At 40.9% G+C, this 16700-nt stretch overlaps 2 protein-coding genes across 3 annotated transcripts; one reads left to right on the top strand and one right to left on the bottom strand.

Annotated features, from left to right (window-relative positions):
* Nucleotides 1-20: 20 nt before the first annotated feature.
* LOC124298053 (AFG3-like protein 2) lies at nt 21-4892 on the top strand. Of its 2 annotated transcripts, none has more exons than XM_046749607.1 (14): nt 21-234; nt 586-715; nt 855-1188; nt 1281-1374; nt 1511-1679; nt 1816-1954; nt 2094-2212; nt 2386-2661; nt 2766-2993; nt 3081-3307; nt 3392-3568; nt 3707-3925; nt 3987-4270; nt 4658-4892. In XM_046749607.1, the coding sequence occupies exons 1-14, from the start codon at nt 148-150 to the stop codon at nt 4677-4679; spliced, it is 2505 nt and encodes an 834-aa protein (XP_046605563.1). In that variant the 5' UTR covers nt 21-147; the 3' UTR covers nt 4680-4892. The 2 variants fall into 2 exon arrangements, with proteins under 2 accessions (XP_046605563.1, XP_046605564.1); XM_046749608.1 differs by having other exon boundaries at nt 22-234; nt 3987-4301.
* A 1190-nt stretch (nt 4893-6082) lies between these two features.
* On the bottom strand, nt 6083-13565 carry LOC124298057 (protein escargot-like). Its single transcript, XM_046749613.1, has 2 exons — nt 11364-13565; nt 6083-10181 (listed from the first exon to the last, which is right to left on the bottom strand). The coding sequence occupies exons 1-2, from the start codon at nt 11542-11544 to the stop codon at nt 8851-8853; spliced, it is 1512 nt and encodes a 503-aa protein (XP_046605569.1). The 5' UTR covers nt 11545-13565; the 3' UTR covers nt 6083-8850.
* Between the last annotated feature and the right edge of the window lie 3135 nt (nt 13566-16700).

The following is a 16700-nucleotide window of genomic DNA, read 5'->3' as shown; positions in this document are numbered from 1 at the left end:
TATAAAGTTGACGCGAGTATGTTTGTCTATGGAATAGCAGAATGAGTAAAATGGTGGTTAGCAGCCGGTGAAAAGGTTTCTGTGTAACAAGTTAAAATACATCGCTTCGTCACCTTTCCTATGTCAGTGAAACACTGTTAGACGAATATGGCAAATCAGCTACTATCGACGGCGAATAAATTGGAAAAGTTTATTCTCAAATCGGTGCTAAACGGTCGTCGCGATCACTTACAGGTGCGTAATAAACTGACATAACCTATGACATAACAAGCTAATATTGTTTCCCACTGTGCACGATTGTTATATTACGTCTGTTTGATGTTCAATATTATTTTTCGATAATTTAAGATTCCCGTTTTTCCCTCCCTCATTTGTAAACGTATTAAAATTTTTCACAAAAATTGCACAACATTACCCAATGTGCTTCTTATACAAATAATATCACCAGTTCCACACTCGCTGTTAGCTAATGCGACTAAAATGTATTATGGTTAAAAAGCTCTGTCACTACTCCAACTTAGCTCAGATTATTAACGCGATCTGTTCATGGTTCGCTAGACTCATTACTATTATTTATTATCCCAGTTTTGGCAGAGGTTATCTGTACTGCAGTACGGTTCAAAAATACCTACCATCGAGCATGTTCAGCAACAGTGGCGACTATTCTGTGAGAAACCTCCAAAGGGATTTGAAAAGTTTTATAGAAGAAAGACTGGTAGCTATCACCTTCTTGTTTTTAACTTTGAATAAAATTTCCATCTTATTCTGGTTTTACAGTTACTCAGTTTCAACATTTATTTTTATGAAATGAGTTTAATCTCATATTTGGATAATGAGTGTGGGATTATGATCAGGTGGAACAAGCGAATCAGAGTTGAAGCCTGAAAAGGAAGCTCAAAAGAGCTCAGCGAAAGATGCGAAGGCCGCACAGAAATCACGCCCACCTCAAGAATCAAAACCGCCACCTCCGCCACCGAGCGGTGATCAAAAGCCACCCATCGGGTCACAATGGTCGTTTAAATTATTTGGGGAAAAATCACAGTCCGGATCCGGAGGAAAAATTCCACAGAGTTCGAATAAAGACCCGCTTATGATTTTCTGTGGGGTCGGGGCATTCCTTTTATTCGGATATTTTGCGTATTCGCAAATGGGATATAAAGAAATCACATGGCGAGATTTTCTCAACAGGTAATTGGTGGTTTATCTCTTTGGTTTATTCAATTTCAATTAATATGTTGCAGAGTAAACAACGATTATATACCTCTAATTCATCTTTACAGCTATATGTCCAAGGGTATAGTAGAAAAGCTCGAAGTTGTCAACAAGAAATGGGTTCGAGTTCAACTGCTGCCAGGTCACGGTGGAGATATGTTTGTATGTAACTGAAGTGACATGTTATTTTCCTTTATCACTATAAATTTTACTTAATTACATCAGGAATGATTATTCATGAGATCTAATTATATACTAAATTACATGAGATTCACACACATGCATTAATGCCTTCCAGCCTGCTCCCTGGTTTGCTATTGGAAGCGTGGATTCTTTTGAGCGAAACTTGGAAAATGCTCAAGTGGAATTGAATGTTGAACCTCAGAACTACATCCCTGTTTTATATAAGACTGAAATTGAAATTGGGAGTTTAGTCTTTAGTTTAATACCATCAATTTTAATTACACGTATGTACAATTATTTTATTCAATTAAGCCTGTTTGAACATCAGCTAGTTGTTAAGCATGTAGTATACATTATTTGAAAATCTTTCACCTGTACTTTGAATCTCTTTCTCTGACGAAATGTAATTTTTCAATTTAGTTTTCTTAATATACATGATGCGACGTACTGCTGATATGATGGGTGGCAGAGGAGGGCGCAAAGGGGGTGGATTATTTGGCGGTGTTATGGAATCAACTGCTAAGCTCATTAACTCCAGTGAAATTGGAGTACGTTTTAAGTGAGTACTTACTCTGTGTTTAATTTCGAACTTGGCAATTGTCCAAAATACTGAAAATTAAATGATCAATGTGAAAATAATCGTTGATCATCAAAAGTGCGTGAAGATCAAATAAAAAAGACTTATTCACATTCAACAGGGACGTAGCCGGATGCGAGGAAGCTAAGATTGAAATCATGGAATTTGTAAACTTTCTCAAAAATCCAAAACAGTATATGGATCTAGGAGCAAAGATACCGAAGGGGGCTATGCTTACAGGTCAATCTATTTAGTTACTTATCCTGCTTCTTTTCCTACTTCTAAAGAAAAGTACCTTTAGTTATCTCACATGCAGGCAATACCTTTAACACAATTTCATCAATTGATTTTTTCATTCCCTTACTGCAATTGATTTCTTACCAGTCTCTGAAACTAATTATAGAACTTCACAGGTCCACCCGGAACTGGAAAAACATTGCTAGCTAAAGCGACGGCTGGAGAAGCCAATGTCCCCTTCATCACAGTCTCAGGTTCAGAGTTTTTGGAAATGTTTGTTGGAGTAGGTCCTTCCAGAGTGCGAGATATGTTCGCAATGGCACGGAAAAACGCACCTTGTATATTATTTATTGACGAAATAGATGCCGTTGGAAGAAAGAGGGGGTCAAGGAGTTTTGGAGGACATTCGGAGCAAGAGAATACGTTGAATCAATTGCTCGTAGAAATGGACGGTGAACTAACTTGAATTTATTATTATCTATGAGGCAAGAAAGTCTAGGTATGTTGCAGCCCGATAATTGGTTTATTAAAATTCGTTTTATTTCCGTAACAAAAGGGTTTAATACTACAACAAACGTAGTTGTATTAGCAGCCACAAACAGGGTCGACGTCCTGGACAAAGCTCTTATGCGTCCCGGAAGGTTCGACAGGCAAATATATGTCCCGGCTCCCGACATCAAGGGACGTGCTTCGATTTTCAAAGTGCATTTACAACCGCTAAAAACGGATCTTGACAAAGACCAGCTAGCCAGAAAAATGGCGTCACTTACTCCCGGATTTACTGGTTCGACGAAATACTTTTTCTTTGTCATAATTCTTAGCGAAAAATTAAAAATTGGTGCTGTCCATTGACAAACTGCTTACCTTTCAGGGGCGGACATCGCCAATGTTTGTAACGAGGCTGCTTTAATAGCAGCTAGAGACATGAACACTAATATCCAGCTGAAGAACTTTGAACAAGCTATTGAGAGAGTTATCGCTGGTATGGAAAAGAAAACCAATGTCTTACAGCCCGAGGAAAAGAAAACTGTGGCCTATCACGAAGCTGGCCATGCTGTTGCAGGGTGGTTTTTGGAGCATGCAGATCCACTTCTGAAGGTACTTTTACTTCACGGAATTTTACGTGTTTAAAAACCGTTGACTATCATCCAGTAAACTTGCACTCTTATCTCTTTTGGAAAGGTTTCTATCATCCCTCGTGGCAAAGGCTTAGGCTATGCCCAATACCTGCCAAGAGAGCAATACCTTTACAGCACACAGCAGCTCTTCGACCGAATGTGCATGACACTTGGAGGGCGCGTTTCCGAGGAGATATTTTTCTCTAAAATTACGACGGGCGCTCAAGACGATTTAAAGAAGGTATTACATTAATTCACGCGTAGAATGCCATTTTCAGGAGAAAATTGGAGCGATTCTTGGCGAAGCGAGAGTCGCAAATGATCCCTGACTAATCTTCAGTCATGTAATTCTACTTGAAAAATTTCTCGCTCTCTACAGGTGACTCAAAGTGCTTACGCCCAAATAGCGCAGTGGGGAATGAACGAGAAAGTAGGTAACGTTAGCTTCGACTTGCCACAGCCTGGTGAAATGGTAATGGATAAACCGTACTCGGAAGGTACCGCGCAATTAATCGACTCTGAAGTCCGCACTTTGATCGCCAGCGCGCACAATCACACACGCGAACTACTGAACAAGCACAAAGAAGACGTTATCAAGGTAATTTTGAGGGAATCAGTGAAATGGAAATGTTCACGGTGCTCATCCTTGATCCTTTCAGGTTGCCGAACGTCTCCTGAAGCAAGAGATCCTCAGCCGAGATGACATGATCGATCTCCTCGGGCCGAGACCATTCCCGGAGAAGTCAACCTACGAACAATTCGTCGAGGGAACGGGATCCTTCGAGGAAGACACAACTCTGCCCGAGGGACTTAAAGAGTGGAATCAGTCGAGGAGCGACTCGTCTGACCAAAAACCATCGGTTACCGAGGGCACCACAACGCCGCCATTACCCTCTTCAACTACCGCAGCAGAGACCCCCAAAGATCAACCTCCGCAACGATTGTAATTATTTCTCGAATTAGGTGATAGTCCGGTGTGTATCTCTTCGTACGCTGTATTATACTTAGAAATATATAATATACAAATTAAAATAAATCATTATTGTATTTTAATACGGAAAAAAAGAAACGATTAACACATTTACGATTTTTTGTTTGATTTCCTAATGTATGGAAATACCGCATGAAACGCGACGATGGAGACAATGTTTTGGCAACGCGTCATTTAATCAAATATTTACAGTTTTACAAATCTTTGTGCTAATAGTTGTTAGTTTATTCTACCACCGATTTATTTAAGGTAATGATGTTTGATAGAAAATTGAATGTTTCAATTCATGTATTCAATACGTGTATTTTAATTGGCAAATCTAACTTTTTTTAATTCAAGTTCTGAGCTGGGATCAGCGTAATGTTATATCGACGTTTCTACGTGCAATAATACGTACTACGTGCGCGAATCATTCTGCATCCGGCTGATTTTTCTTAAGACGAACGTGCAAGGAGATGAAACGAAGGACAGACGATGAACAGAAAATTGTTGTTTACGGTTTTTACCAAAAACATGCGTGTTGGCTTGTCAAAAAAAGTACCAAATAATTGTAATTATATTGGACTTGATCGCATCTTCACCGAGTTTTCATTACACCCTCATATTTCATGCTATTCCTTGGTTGTAATTAAATTGTAGAGGTAATAAAATTTCGTTGATGAGGAATTGAAAATGTTGGGACCATGATTATAGTGTTTCTTCTTTTTTTGGTTTTCGGATGTAGAGAGTGCTCGGCCATTCTGAGATTTCGTTTAATGTTTCTTTAATTTGTTCCAATTATTACGTCCGATCACATTTGACAGCTAAAATAATTCTTTTTAAATCGCGAATTGAAATCAATTCAATACAGAGCACAAGTTTTGTCATACATACAAATTTGGCACCTATACTATACAGAAATTAATCATATTGACACATCCAACAATTCCTAGTCGACAATCCGGGAAAGAGATAAGAGGATAAAAAATGTAATTTCTTTTCATAATCTTTGCCGAGTTGTCAATGATAAGATTGGTCTTGAAAATACAATTCATTATTAAGCGCGTCTTCAGATTAAAACACCTGAAAAAATTCTGATCTAAATAAGTTCATAGAGAGAAAAATACAAAGAACAGAGGCCGTAGATTTCTGTCAATGAAAACATTGAACAGATTTGCAAGCGGAAATGCAGGGTAGGACTGCAGATATTTGAGTGAAATTTGGTCCCGGATTGCTTGCAGAGAAATTGGTGAAAAGTCCGACATACTTGAGTATATGACGTATATGCATAATAATAATAGTATAAATGTGAAACGTGAACTCGGTTCCTTGTACGTTATTACAGTCCGCGTTTTATTTCATTTTGTTTTATTTATTTTTTGTTACTAAAGTGAAAATGAATCTTGAAATTCTACAAAACTATATTTACGATTTATTGAGTAAATATTTATATAATAATTTGCGAAATTACCACAACTTATGATTCTAATCACTATAATATAATATGATGATCAAATATTATACAATCACTAAATTATTGCTTTGTCGTACCTTGTATCACACTAATCTACACTCTATGTTTTATACATTATTATTAGCATTGTTTATTTATGTTTCTTTAGTTAGTAATTATTATTATCGGTATCGTTATTTTTTTTTTTTTTTCTTTTTATTTCAAATTTTTTTTTTTCAAGCAAAGCTTGGATAATTAAGTTTTTCCTATATCGTGGATGTGGACTATCTGTACGTATAGACGTTTTTTTTTTTTTTTTTTTTTTGTTTTCCTTTTTGACAATACACATATTATATCGTCGATTTTGGTTCAGTTAATTTCAAAGGCCGCAGCTTTTCCTCGCATTATATAATCGGTATAACGATATTATTCGGACAACAGTGAATTAATTATTACATAAATATATGGGCATGTAAGTAAAACAATGAAATAATCTCGATGTAATTACTGTCCGATTCTAGCGTACGTTTCATCAGTTCATTAGCGACGTAATTATAACAATGTATACTTTCATCCACCGGTGAAAAAACATTATTATCTGAAACTCAGCTCATACTCTCTATTTGATGTATATAATTTATATACATATAAATAGCAGAATCAACTTTAGTGTCCATTCGCTTATAAATAATGGTGATAATAATAATAGTAATAATAATAATAATGACAATAGTAACAAAATCGCCATCATATTGCACTAAACTAAAACAGATCAAATTGTATCTGCGTTTAAGAATATCAGTTCTGCAGCTTGCTATTATTTATGAGATTATTAATTCATCGCCGTATATTATATGCCCAAGTATTATACGATTTCGTACGTGTGTGAAAATGATAAAATTTACTCTAAAACATCATTTTCATCGTTCTATTTTTCAATACGTGCCCACGATGGTACTCAATACCAATACAAGTACTCGAAAGTTTCATTCAAACTGATCAGTCAATATATCATAATAATAATAATAATACACGTAATATAAACTCCGTACAGATTCTAAGATAAAATATGACCAACATCGCAATTTTTACGATGTACACTATTATTATTACTATTATTATTACTACTAATGTTATTATTGATTTTATTATTAATTATTATTATATTATTATTATTATTATTATTATTATTATTATGCGCTATCATCTAATATTGATAGTATTATTATTATTATTATCCTTTACCGTGATTCATCGTATGAACATATACATTCTATTATTATATAATAATTCTTGATTGACCATTTAGTTTAATTCGCTGTTGCACGTAGATATACGTCGTATTATGTAGGTGTGTACAATATATGGTATATTAATACGTAATATCGTATGTAAAAAACCGATGAAACTAAATTACAGATATTGTAACAAAGACTATCGTGCTATTAACGTGTTATTACGACTAGACATTAATACAGCCGGTTCATTATTCTTTTTTCCCTTTTCTCTTTTTTCAGTGATTCTTTTTTTTTTCTTTCTGACTGTTCCATCCTCTTGACTTATCACAAATTGGACACAATATAATTATACAAATAAACATGTGTATAGTTATTACGAATAACACGTAACACACATCACGTATATCATAAGTATGTCTTCATGTTACACACACGTCGAGTTTTGGGTTTCATTTTGTTTGTCATTTATCATTGTAAAAATTAAACATAACATCAATCATACAAATATGATGCTATTGAAATACAGGGATAGCATAATTGCGCTTGACTAGACTCAGGGTCGTACAGACTAGACGAAAGTCGAATGTAAAAAAAATGTATCGAATAAATTGTGTAAAAAGAAAGCACAATATCCCGACTAGAATCATAAGTAAATCACTGTTCGACTAGAATCGTTTTTCACTCAGCTTTTATCGATTAAAGTACGTGTGCAATATAGTTAGAGTTTTATATCCGCAATCACTGCATTGCAAAACTAAATACAGTGCTAACGTGAAGCGAAATGTGGAACGAACATTGAAAATATACTATTCCACGTTACACGATAGCGATAAATAACCAAGACAAATGTTATTAGGTAAATATAATACATAGATAGATAGTAGACGTATCCAGCTACGATGGGGATACATACCTATTACATGACTATGACAAGAATAAACGGCGTTTGCGTCGCAGTAGTAGCGACTGTACTGTACAGGCGGTCTGACCGTACGATCCGCGTTCCCTTTGACTGTAAGTAGAAACACTCCGTACGTGGGCAGCCGTCAAGTCGGTCGAGCTTGCGGAATGAAACCACTCGAGCCGTTTCGACTATCCTGCTTGCTAATTAAAATTAATTGCTGGTGCGTCGCGAATTATTATTATTGATAATAATATTATTAATATTACTGTTATTACAGCAATCATTATTCGTGCATCGTGAGCTATTAACGAGTTGCATTTATTACGGTGCGGTGGCTGAATTCAGAATATAGTTTTTTTTACTTTTCTATGCGTCAATTTTAATGTTAAGGATTACGCGTTTCGTAGTTTTGTCATCTTTTTTTTTTTTTTTTTCTTTGTTAATCAAATATCGCAGAGAGTGAAATAGAATAGTTGAGATTTTAATTTTTCGTTTAGACACACTGCAAGAACGTCGAGGAAAAATTTAATAAAAAAAAAATCAAATTAAGTATCATAGGTTGCGTTTTTCTACAGTTTGTACGGCGTATAAGACGCGGTATTACTGTTCTGTTACCTAAACTCTATTACGTGTAGTAGATAATTGCAGTGTGATTCCGAAACAGCGTATAGCAGAAGAAGAAGACTGCATGAAGTTTTGCTCTTTCAATAAGTCGACAAGCATTACATTACATACGTACACCGCTGTGCTTCTCAACCTTCTTGAATTCGCTACCCCTTTACAAGTGGAAAAAAAAAAAAATGTGGCTACCCCCTAGGTCCACAATAAAACTATGTCAGTGATTTCAAAAACGACGTATTTAATTTTCCTTCTATCGAGACTATACCTAAAGACCTTCAATCCTTGCTTCTTCCTTTTACCTGGCTTGCGACCGGTTGAGAGCTTGAAAAAAACCGGTCTAGGGTGCGTCGGCGTCGTTGCTGCTGTCATCGCAGTTGTCGCGTTGACAGGCGGACTCGAGATGCTTGTTGAGATACGACTTGAGGGCGAATGACTTGCGGCACTTGGAGCACTCGTAGTTCTTGTCCGAGGAGTGGGTCTGCATGTGGGCCCTGAGGTTCGACCTGTCGGCGAAGGCCTTGCCGCAGTGAGCGCATCCGTAGGGTTTCTCGCCCGTGTGACTGCGCAGGTGTCCCTGGAGCAGCCAGGGCCTGGAGAACATTTTCCCGCACACGCCGCAGCTGTGCGCGAGCTTGTGGGTGAGGACGTGCATCGCGAGTGCCGGCATGCTGACGTAGGCCTTCCCGCAGTGGATGCACTTCTTTGCCGACTGAGAGTCGATGCTGCGGTGGGTCTGCTTGTGCCTCGAGAGGTTCGACGAGGTCGCGTACTGCTTGCCGCACTCGCAGCAGACGTACCGTCCCACCCGGGGCGCCTCGGGCGGTTCCGCGGCCTCCGCGGCCTGGACTTCCGGGGGCGGCTTCGGCTGGGCGCCGCGTTTGTTCCTCGACCGTCCGTCGGCGACGAGGAGAGTGTCGTAGGTGTAGGCCGCGGCCTTGACCTCGGCCTGCTCGCCGATCGTCGTCTGGACCTCCTTGTCCCTCGTCGTCTGGGAGTTTGGATTGTTGTTCTCTATGTCGCTGCTGCACTCGGAGGCCGGTGGCGTCAACGGTGGCGCCTCTAGCGGCTCGGAGACGATCGCCGGTGCCGGGGGTTCGCTGTAGGCGAAGAGGATCTCCTGCACAGGCGACAGCGGGACGAAGACGCCCCCCACCGTCTGCTGGACGATCGTCGCCGGCTCGTAGACGATGCTCGCCGGCTGGGGGTGGTAGAGGTTCCCCGCCAGGTCGATCGCGTTCACCTGGTAAATCGAGGGCTCCGGATGGTAGACCGTCATCTCCTGGACGTCCGTTGCCGGGCTCTCGACGACCTCGTGAGGACCGATCACGACGCTCGGCGTCGGCAGCGGTGGCAGCGATCTCGAAAGCTCCAGGAGGTCGTGGGCGGCTTCCGTTTCGGCCGCCGATCTGTCCCTGAATATCGGCATCTCGTGATCGGAGGCGAGGAGGAGACGAGCCTCGACTCGCCTCTCGGTTGTCGTCGTTATCGTCGCCGTCGGCGTCGTCGTCGAGGGTATTCTCCGCTCCGGGGACGGTGGAACCGACGGCATCGGATCGTCGACCCGAGATTCCGAGGTATCGGAGCCGGATCTCGACGTCGTCGACGTTGACGTCGACGTTGCCGTCGCACCCGGTACCGCGTCATCCTCGACCGTCTCGACACCAACACCTGAAAAAGAGGGGGGAAAGGAAATGTATAATCCAGCATTGTGATGTAACTGGCGCCGGTTATTACGCGGGGGCTTCGTATATACTTGTTGTCGAGTCTTAACCGTCCCGTGAATTAATTAGTTGACGGCTCGAAGCTCAGCTCCCCGGTGTGCGGTATACATATAAGTACAACGCCCCGATGAAATGTACCTATCCTTCATTCTTGCGCCTAATTGTCGCCTAATTTCACCATTTTCAAGCTACTTGTATTTACACGTCCCGAGTATTCTTATAAAGTGGCAAGTATAGGTATACCTGTAAGGCTCCATAATTTACTTCTCTAATTCTTGTAACTCAAGTTTAACCCAAACGCTCCATTTGAGGCGATTCTTCAAGCACCAAACACTTGTTGCCTTTCCGCGACGATATTCGCGCGGAATACTTTAATCGGAATATGGAATTTCGATTCACCAACACATGCGTCTGTTTCAAAGGAATTGGCTGGTTTTTCACTATGTTATAGTACACATCCTTTCGGTCAAACGTTCTCACGGACACAAGTCCTAAAAATCAGTAGATTCCGAGATACAGACTTCGGACAGTGGGGTGTATGGATTTTTTGATATCCATGGATTGCGCGATCTTTACGAATTGCAAAGCTTCAAGGGGGACTTGAAATCAAATTTATCGATCAAAAACTGCACAGCCGATTCGCAGAGACTCCGCTGACGCGTGAAAAACAGGACAAGTCGATTGTTGCAAGAGTCGGAGCGTCTCGTTCTTCATGCGAAATCCGACGTTGCACCTCCTTCCGGTAAATCAGCGAGTTCGCGGATGGAATCAATCACAGCTTCCTGCCTATTTTTGAGAATCAACCGTGCAGTTTTTTGAGTGACCCGTTTGATTTCAAGTCCCCTTGAAGCTTTGTAATTAATGCAAATCACGTAATCCACAGATATCAAAAAATCTGGACTCCTTTCTTCCGAAGCCTGTATCTCGGAAACTAGTGATTTTTGGGACTTGCTTCCGTAAGAACCTTTCATCGGGACATGTTCTACAACGTACTGAAAATCCGTAAGAATTCTGCGGGTTCTTTTCACACGGAAGCTGACAAACTTTTGATATCCCACGTTCTTGCAACGTGGTGTGTATTAGCGCCCTTTTCATAGATCGGCTGGATCGGTGTCGTGTCATAACTCACCTCGTAGAACATCGTTCGTCGTGGCGGCCGGTTGTGCGGATTCGAATGACGGCACGGAGATTTTTACAGGCAGCGCGGGTGACGGTGGCGTTCTGCTTCGGCCCCAAGATTCGAAGCTCCTTACCGCGCTGCTCATGTACTTGTTGCACAACGCCTTCTTCACCATGTAACATCGCGGCATCTTGCGGTATGTCTTTTTCCAGCCACGGGATAATAACTCGAAGCTCGTACAGCGTCTGCTTCCCTATCGTTTTATTGTTAGTATATTTTAGTATCTTCTTCGGAATTGGTCCAACGTGTGTCGTTCAAGTGCCTTCGTTTCCTTATTCGTTTTTTTTTTTTTCCAATTTTATTACTTTTTTTCTCCCTCTCTATAAATTGTTAACATTAATTTTTTTTTCTCTCTCGTTTCTGTTTCTTTCTAAGTAGGATTAAGTCTATATTATCGTTGCACAACTCGAGGACGATATATTAGTGTAATAATTAATACCTTTTATACTTATTATTGACGAGCCTGTATTAAATCATCATGCTCTCAGCTATTGGCTTTATTAGTTATTACAGTATACGTAAATATCGGTTACTAGTTTATAGTTTTAAATCCTGGCTCTTTTTTTCATTTTCCATCTTTCACTTCATTTCCCTCCTTCTATATATATATATAATATATCATTTACATATTTTTGTGTATATGTATATTTATATATATATTTATATATTTATATGTATTTATGATGTATAAATGCAGTAAAGTTGCGGGGTAGTTGTTTGGTTACCTTGTTTCAGTATTGCTTTCGTTGTATTTACGGGTGGATGTTTTACAATAATAATGATGACAATAATAATACAGTAACAATAATCACCGATATGAATTGCACGAAAAAATTGTATAATGAGCAATGATAGATATTGTTATAACAATAACGATAACAACAACAACAACAACAACAATAATAATAATAATAATAATGGTAATAATCGTATTGATATAACGTTAAAGTCTTGACGTCTCTCTCATCTGCACTGTTTTCAGGTGCGTGATTTCAATCGTTATGTATATATATATATATATGTATATACAATACGTGGCACTCTGATCGACAAGATTTGGTATGTCTATAATACAATAACGATGTATAATAGAAAGAAGAAACGGAAATTAGAAGGAGTAAAAGGAAAGAAGAGTAGGAAAATAAATAAATAAAAATAAAATAATAAACCGAGGCCCGAACAGCAGCCAAAGCCTGTATCTCGTCTTTCAGGAGAGCTTGTGCAGGCGGTCAAGCGTATTATATTACCCGATCGTTGCGCCGGCTGATCCGTAATTCATCGGGCGTGTATTTCGTTCGAAATTTGATAGATTTTCACTCGATATCTGCATTATCGGTGAAGAAGTGTAATCAGGTATCGCGACGAGTTGCAAGTACGTTGGTATAATTATTGGTCGTTTAATCGACGATATTATTACGTAGCTAGCAATATAACTGGCAGCCAGAATTACGCGTTGCAAGTATTTCCCGTTTTTGATTTTCCTCTTCCTCCTCCTCAGCCTTTCGTTCCTCGCAAATTACGGGCGGCTGGCTACGCCTGGAACAGCGGTGCAGGCAGAAGGAGCAACAAGTTGGACAACAGGTCGGCGGCGCGTGTGGTCGATAACTCAGCCCTCGTCGTATAGCTGCAGAGCGGCGCGGCGTTGCGACGCAAGACGAGGCGAGGCGGTTCCAACAACCAACGGCAACCACCACCACCAACCACCACCAACCACCACCACCACCACCACCACAACCACCGACGGCACCACCGCCCTCGAATGGGAAAATTCTGCCCGCTCTTAGGGGCACGTCGCGCAACGATACGATCACAATTTTTCCAATCAGGCCGAATCACTCCGTTACAAAACGAGGTTAAACCCCGTACAGCCTGGCTGCCACCGATCGGGATCCTCTACTCAGCACCGCCCCGTCGTAGGGTTTGAGTATAAATAATCCGAGCAACGTTAATATCCTGCCGGTACGATCGGAGCCGCCGAGCCGATTCGCGGAACTCCCGTAAACGGGTTGTTCCCCGATCCGTCACACCTCGCAGGTCAGGACTTCACCCAGTAGTCCGGGTTGCCCCGGGTAAGGTAAGAATACCACCTGTAGGTGAAGCAACAATTGTCCGCTGTGTGCGGAGGGTAGCCCGACTACATGGCTTGTCCGGGTGTGGCTGGGGTGCAACTGTCGCCTCGCGGTGCCCCCGCGCCCTAGCCGAGGCGCCTGCGTCCTCGGCGTCGAAACGCTCGGCACCGGCGTCGCTCCCTCCCCCACCGCCCGCTCCTCATCGATTTTTCACCCCCGCGCGAGACGGCCGGTAGCGAGAACGGAATGGGGCGACCGAGGGAGGGGCGCGGAGGGCGGGAGAAGGCGCAGGGGGAGCCCGACCAACACCTGTTACCGCAGAGACGGTCGCCGCGCGGACCAAGGTGGTAGGCGCGGGGGGCGGGCGGGGTGGAGTCGAGGGGTTGCGGATCGATACCGTGACAGGGAACGAAGCGGCGACGCTAGCGCCGCGATCGACTAGGAGGGGAGGTAAGTCTGGTCGCGTGTTCCGGACGCACACCAACTTGCGCGATGGTTGAACGTGTAAGAGGTATAACATTTTCTGCGTAACATGTTATATATATATAGTATGTATTAAAACGTGCCGCACGCCCGTCGCTAGGCAACGACAAAACACGGTCGAGCTTTTCCCGTCCGTTTCTGCATATCTGCCGCATCATGCGCGTGCACAAGCGATCGCTTGATTCCGGCTATCTATGCAGCAGCTCACCCTTCGCCCGTCGCCCCTCATCGCCGCACCCCCGCCTCCAGAACCCGCGACTTCCTGCGGAGATCAATCTGATCGGATCATCCGAGGCGCCACCACCGCCTAGCTTAATGTAACGAGAAAGCTTTCTGTTTGGACGGTGGATCTTGTAGCTGTGTACGGATTGAAGGATCTTCATTCAACGATCGTTGTCGACGGATATATGCCAAGTTTGATTTTCTGGCTTGGTGAAAATTTCGGCTGTTATGAATTTTTAGAGAAATTGAGACGCACTTTGTACGGTTTTGTGGAAAAAATTGTTAATATGTATAGTTGTTGATAAAAATTTGTAGACTTGAGTGAAAATTTGAATTTTTTTCCCGGGAGAAATCTACAGGATACTGCAACTTTTGACAAAAATTGACAATTATTTACGAAAAACTATGCATGTTTACAATTTTGAAAGAGATAATAAGAAATTTCACAATTTCTGTATGAATTCGTAATAATAGCAATTTTCACCAGAGATAGGAACAACGTTTACGTTATTACGAATTCTCGGATTAGGTAATCATCTGGTATTCGTTTGATACTAGAAAGTTTCCAGATTTTTTTCACAAACTTCTGCTTTCCCAAACCGTGAAATCACAGAATCGCATCGATCCTTGACTTTACATCGTTGCAAGCTGTCGTATGATGCACTAACAACACACTGTCCAAGCGGTGAAGAAAGCCTGCATACTGTAAAAAAATCTGGTACAAGAAATTGTGTAGATTATGGTGAATTCGGAAATTAACTGCTCGATAGTGTTTAATTGTCACGTGTGAGTCACACATATATATGCAATATTCAACGAAAATTAAATTTACAAAACCGAATCGAATAGTATGCAGGCCGATTGAAAAAGTATATTTTTCTATAACTATCTACGAAAAACTGCGAATCGTTGAGAAATCCAAGTTAAAAAACTATAAATCAACCCAAATCCTATACTTTTGAATAGAAATTTCCATAAAAATTCGTAGAATTATTTTCACCACGGCCCTGGTAAAAAATTTCTATCACTACGAATTTTCACAGAAATTGTAACATTTCGTATTGTTTTCTCCAAAATTGTAAATATGCATAGTTTTTCGTAAAGAATTATTAATTTTTGTAAAAAATTGCATCATCTTATAGATTATTTACTGAAATTTTTTTTACAAACATCTACGAGTCTCTTACGAGAAACCATGCACGCTTACAATTTTGTACGCCAACAATTTTTGCACAAAATTGTACGAAATGTTTCAATTTCCGTAAAAATTCGCAGAAAATCGTCAGCAATCGTTTATACCAAGAAAGCCTCTCCGGCTTTCGACGATACGCCAGGGGTTCGGGGTTGATACTGACAGACAGAAAAAAAAGGAGGATAAAAGAATCGCCCCTAGGCTTGCTTAGCAGCCTTTCGCGGTTACTCGCCGCCGCGTGCATCTCGGTGCATCGTGTAAGTAATGATCGTTGCTGCGCCGCGCGGTTTCTTTTCACTCTGCGAGCTGGTTAGGCGAGGCGAAGCCAGCAGCGTCGGGACGCCCGGCGTCGTTCTACCCTCGCGTAATCCACCCCTCTTCGCCAGTCGTAGGGCTCGGCATGGCTTCGAGCTATCCGAGTGCACGTCTCGAACGAACTCCCCGACACCGGTTGTCGATTCGAAGAGTCTCTCAACTCCGGATCCACAGGTCTTCCGCTCGCACGTCAACGTCTCCGGACATTGACCTGGGCTGCATTCGCAGAAAATGTCATTCAAACTTTCAAATCGGCTTTCACGCAAGCTCGAAACGTCAAGGAGTTGCATGGGCTTCGAAGGTTAAAAAAAATGCACATTTTCTCTCATTTAAAAAAAATATAATAAAAGAATTATTTGGTTCAAACTTAAGGCACTTGAAAGAACAACATTTCAACGATATTTCATCAAATTTTCATTCAAAAGTTTTGAAAATTCAGCCGCTTATAACTGGTTTTCGGAGACCCAGTATTTTCACCGTGGACACGATAACTCGTACTATCTTTATCTGAAATCAAAAAACCAAGTATTTTTTGTTAGTTGGTGAGTATCACTCGAACTTGGACGAAGGATTAAAAAAAGAATTGAAATATGAATTTCCGGTAAAGTTGTATGCGAATATGTACAATTTTCGGTAAAATTTACACCACGTATTGCCTTGTAAAATAAATTATGATCGAAGAAAACAATGAACTTCGTCCAAGTATTAGTTAATCCTATCTAGGAGAAGTGTGCAAAATTTCAAGAATATCGATCCGTATATACATATAGGTTCTGAGAAATCGTGTCCGCCGACTTGAAAGATATAGCTTTTAGAAAAAAACGATAGAACGAGCTCGAGCCTAATAAGAGTAATCTGCAAAAGCTCTTTCTCCTAGACTTTTATTCCAATTGACTTGAAACGTTGGAAAAATATTATTAACATATTCTACAGATAAAAAAAAGAACTTCTAAATTTCCAAGCCCATGTCACGGACCGAGGGCGCGAGATTTTCGTTCATTTGTT

Source organism: Neodiprion virginianus, chromosome 2, assembly GCF_021901495.1.
Source record: "Neodiprion virginianus isolate iyNeoVirg1 chromosome 2, iyNeoVirg1.1, whole genome shotgun sequence".
NCBI classification, from domain to species: Eukaryota; Metazoa; Arthropoda; class Insecta; order Hymenoptera; family Diprionidae; genus Neodiprion; species Neodiprion virginianus.
This window is presented reverse-complemented; position numbering and strand designations above follow the sequence as displayed.

What these genes read in the sequence shown, in the direction of transcription:
- LOC124298053 (XM_046749607.1), top strand. Translation starts at nt 148, where the DNA reads ATGGCAAATCAGCTACTATCGACGGCGAATAAATTGGAAAAGTTTATT. An exon ending in ACTTACTCCCGGATTTACTG is followed by an intron (nt 2,994 to 3,080) that starts GTTCGACGAAAT and finishes CTTACCTTTCAG; the next exon opens with GGGCGGACATCGCCAATGTT. An exon ending in GATCAACCTCCGCAACGATT is followed by an intron (nt 4,271 to 4,657) that starts GTAATTATTTCT and finishes TTTTAATTCAAG; the next exon opens with TTCTGAGCTGGGATCAGCGT.
- LOC124298057 (XM_046749613.1), bottom strand. Translation starts at nt 11,544, where the DNA reads ATGCCGCGATGTTACATGGTGAAGAAGGCGTTGTGCAACAAGTACATG. An exon ending in GACGAACGATGTTCTACGAG is followed by an intron (nt 10,182 to 11,363) that starts GTGAGTTATGAC and finishes CCTCTTTTTCAG; the next exon opens with GTGTTGGTGTCGAGACGGTC.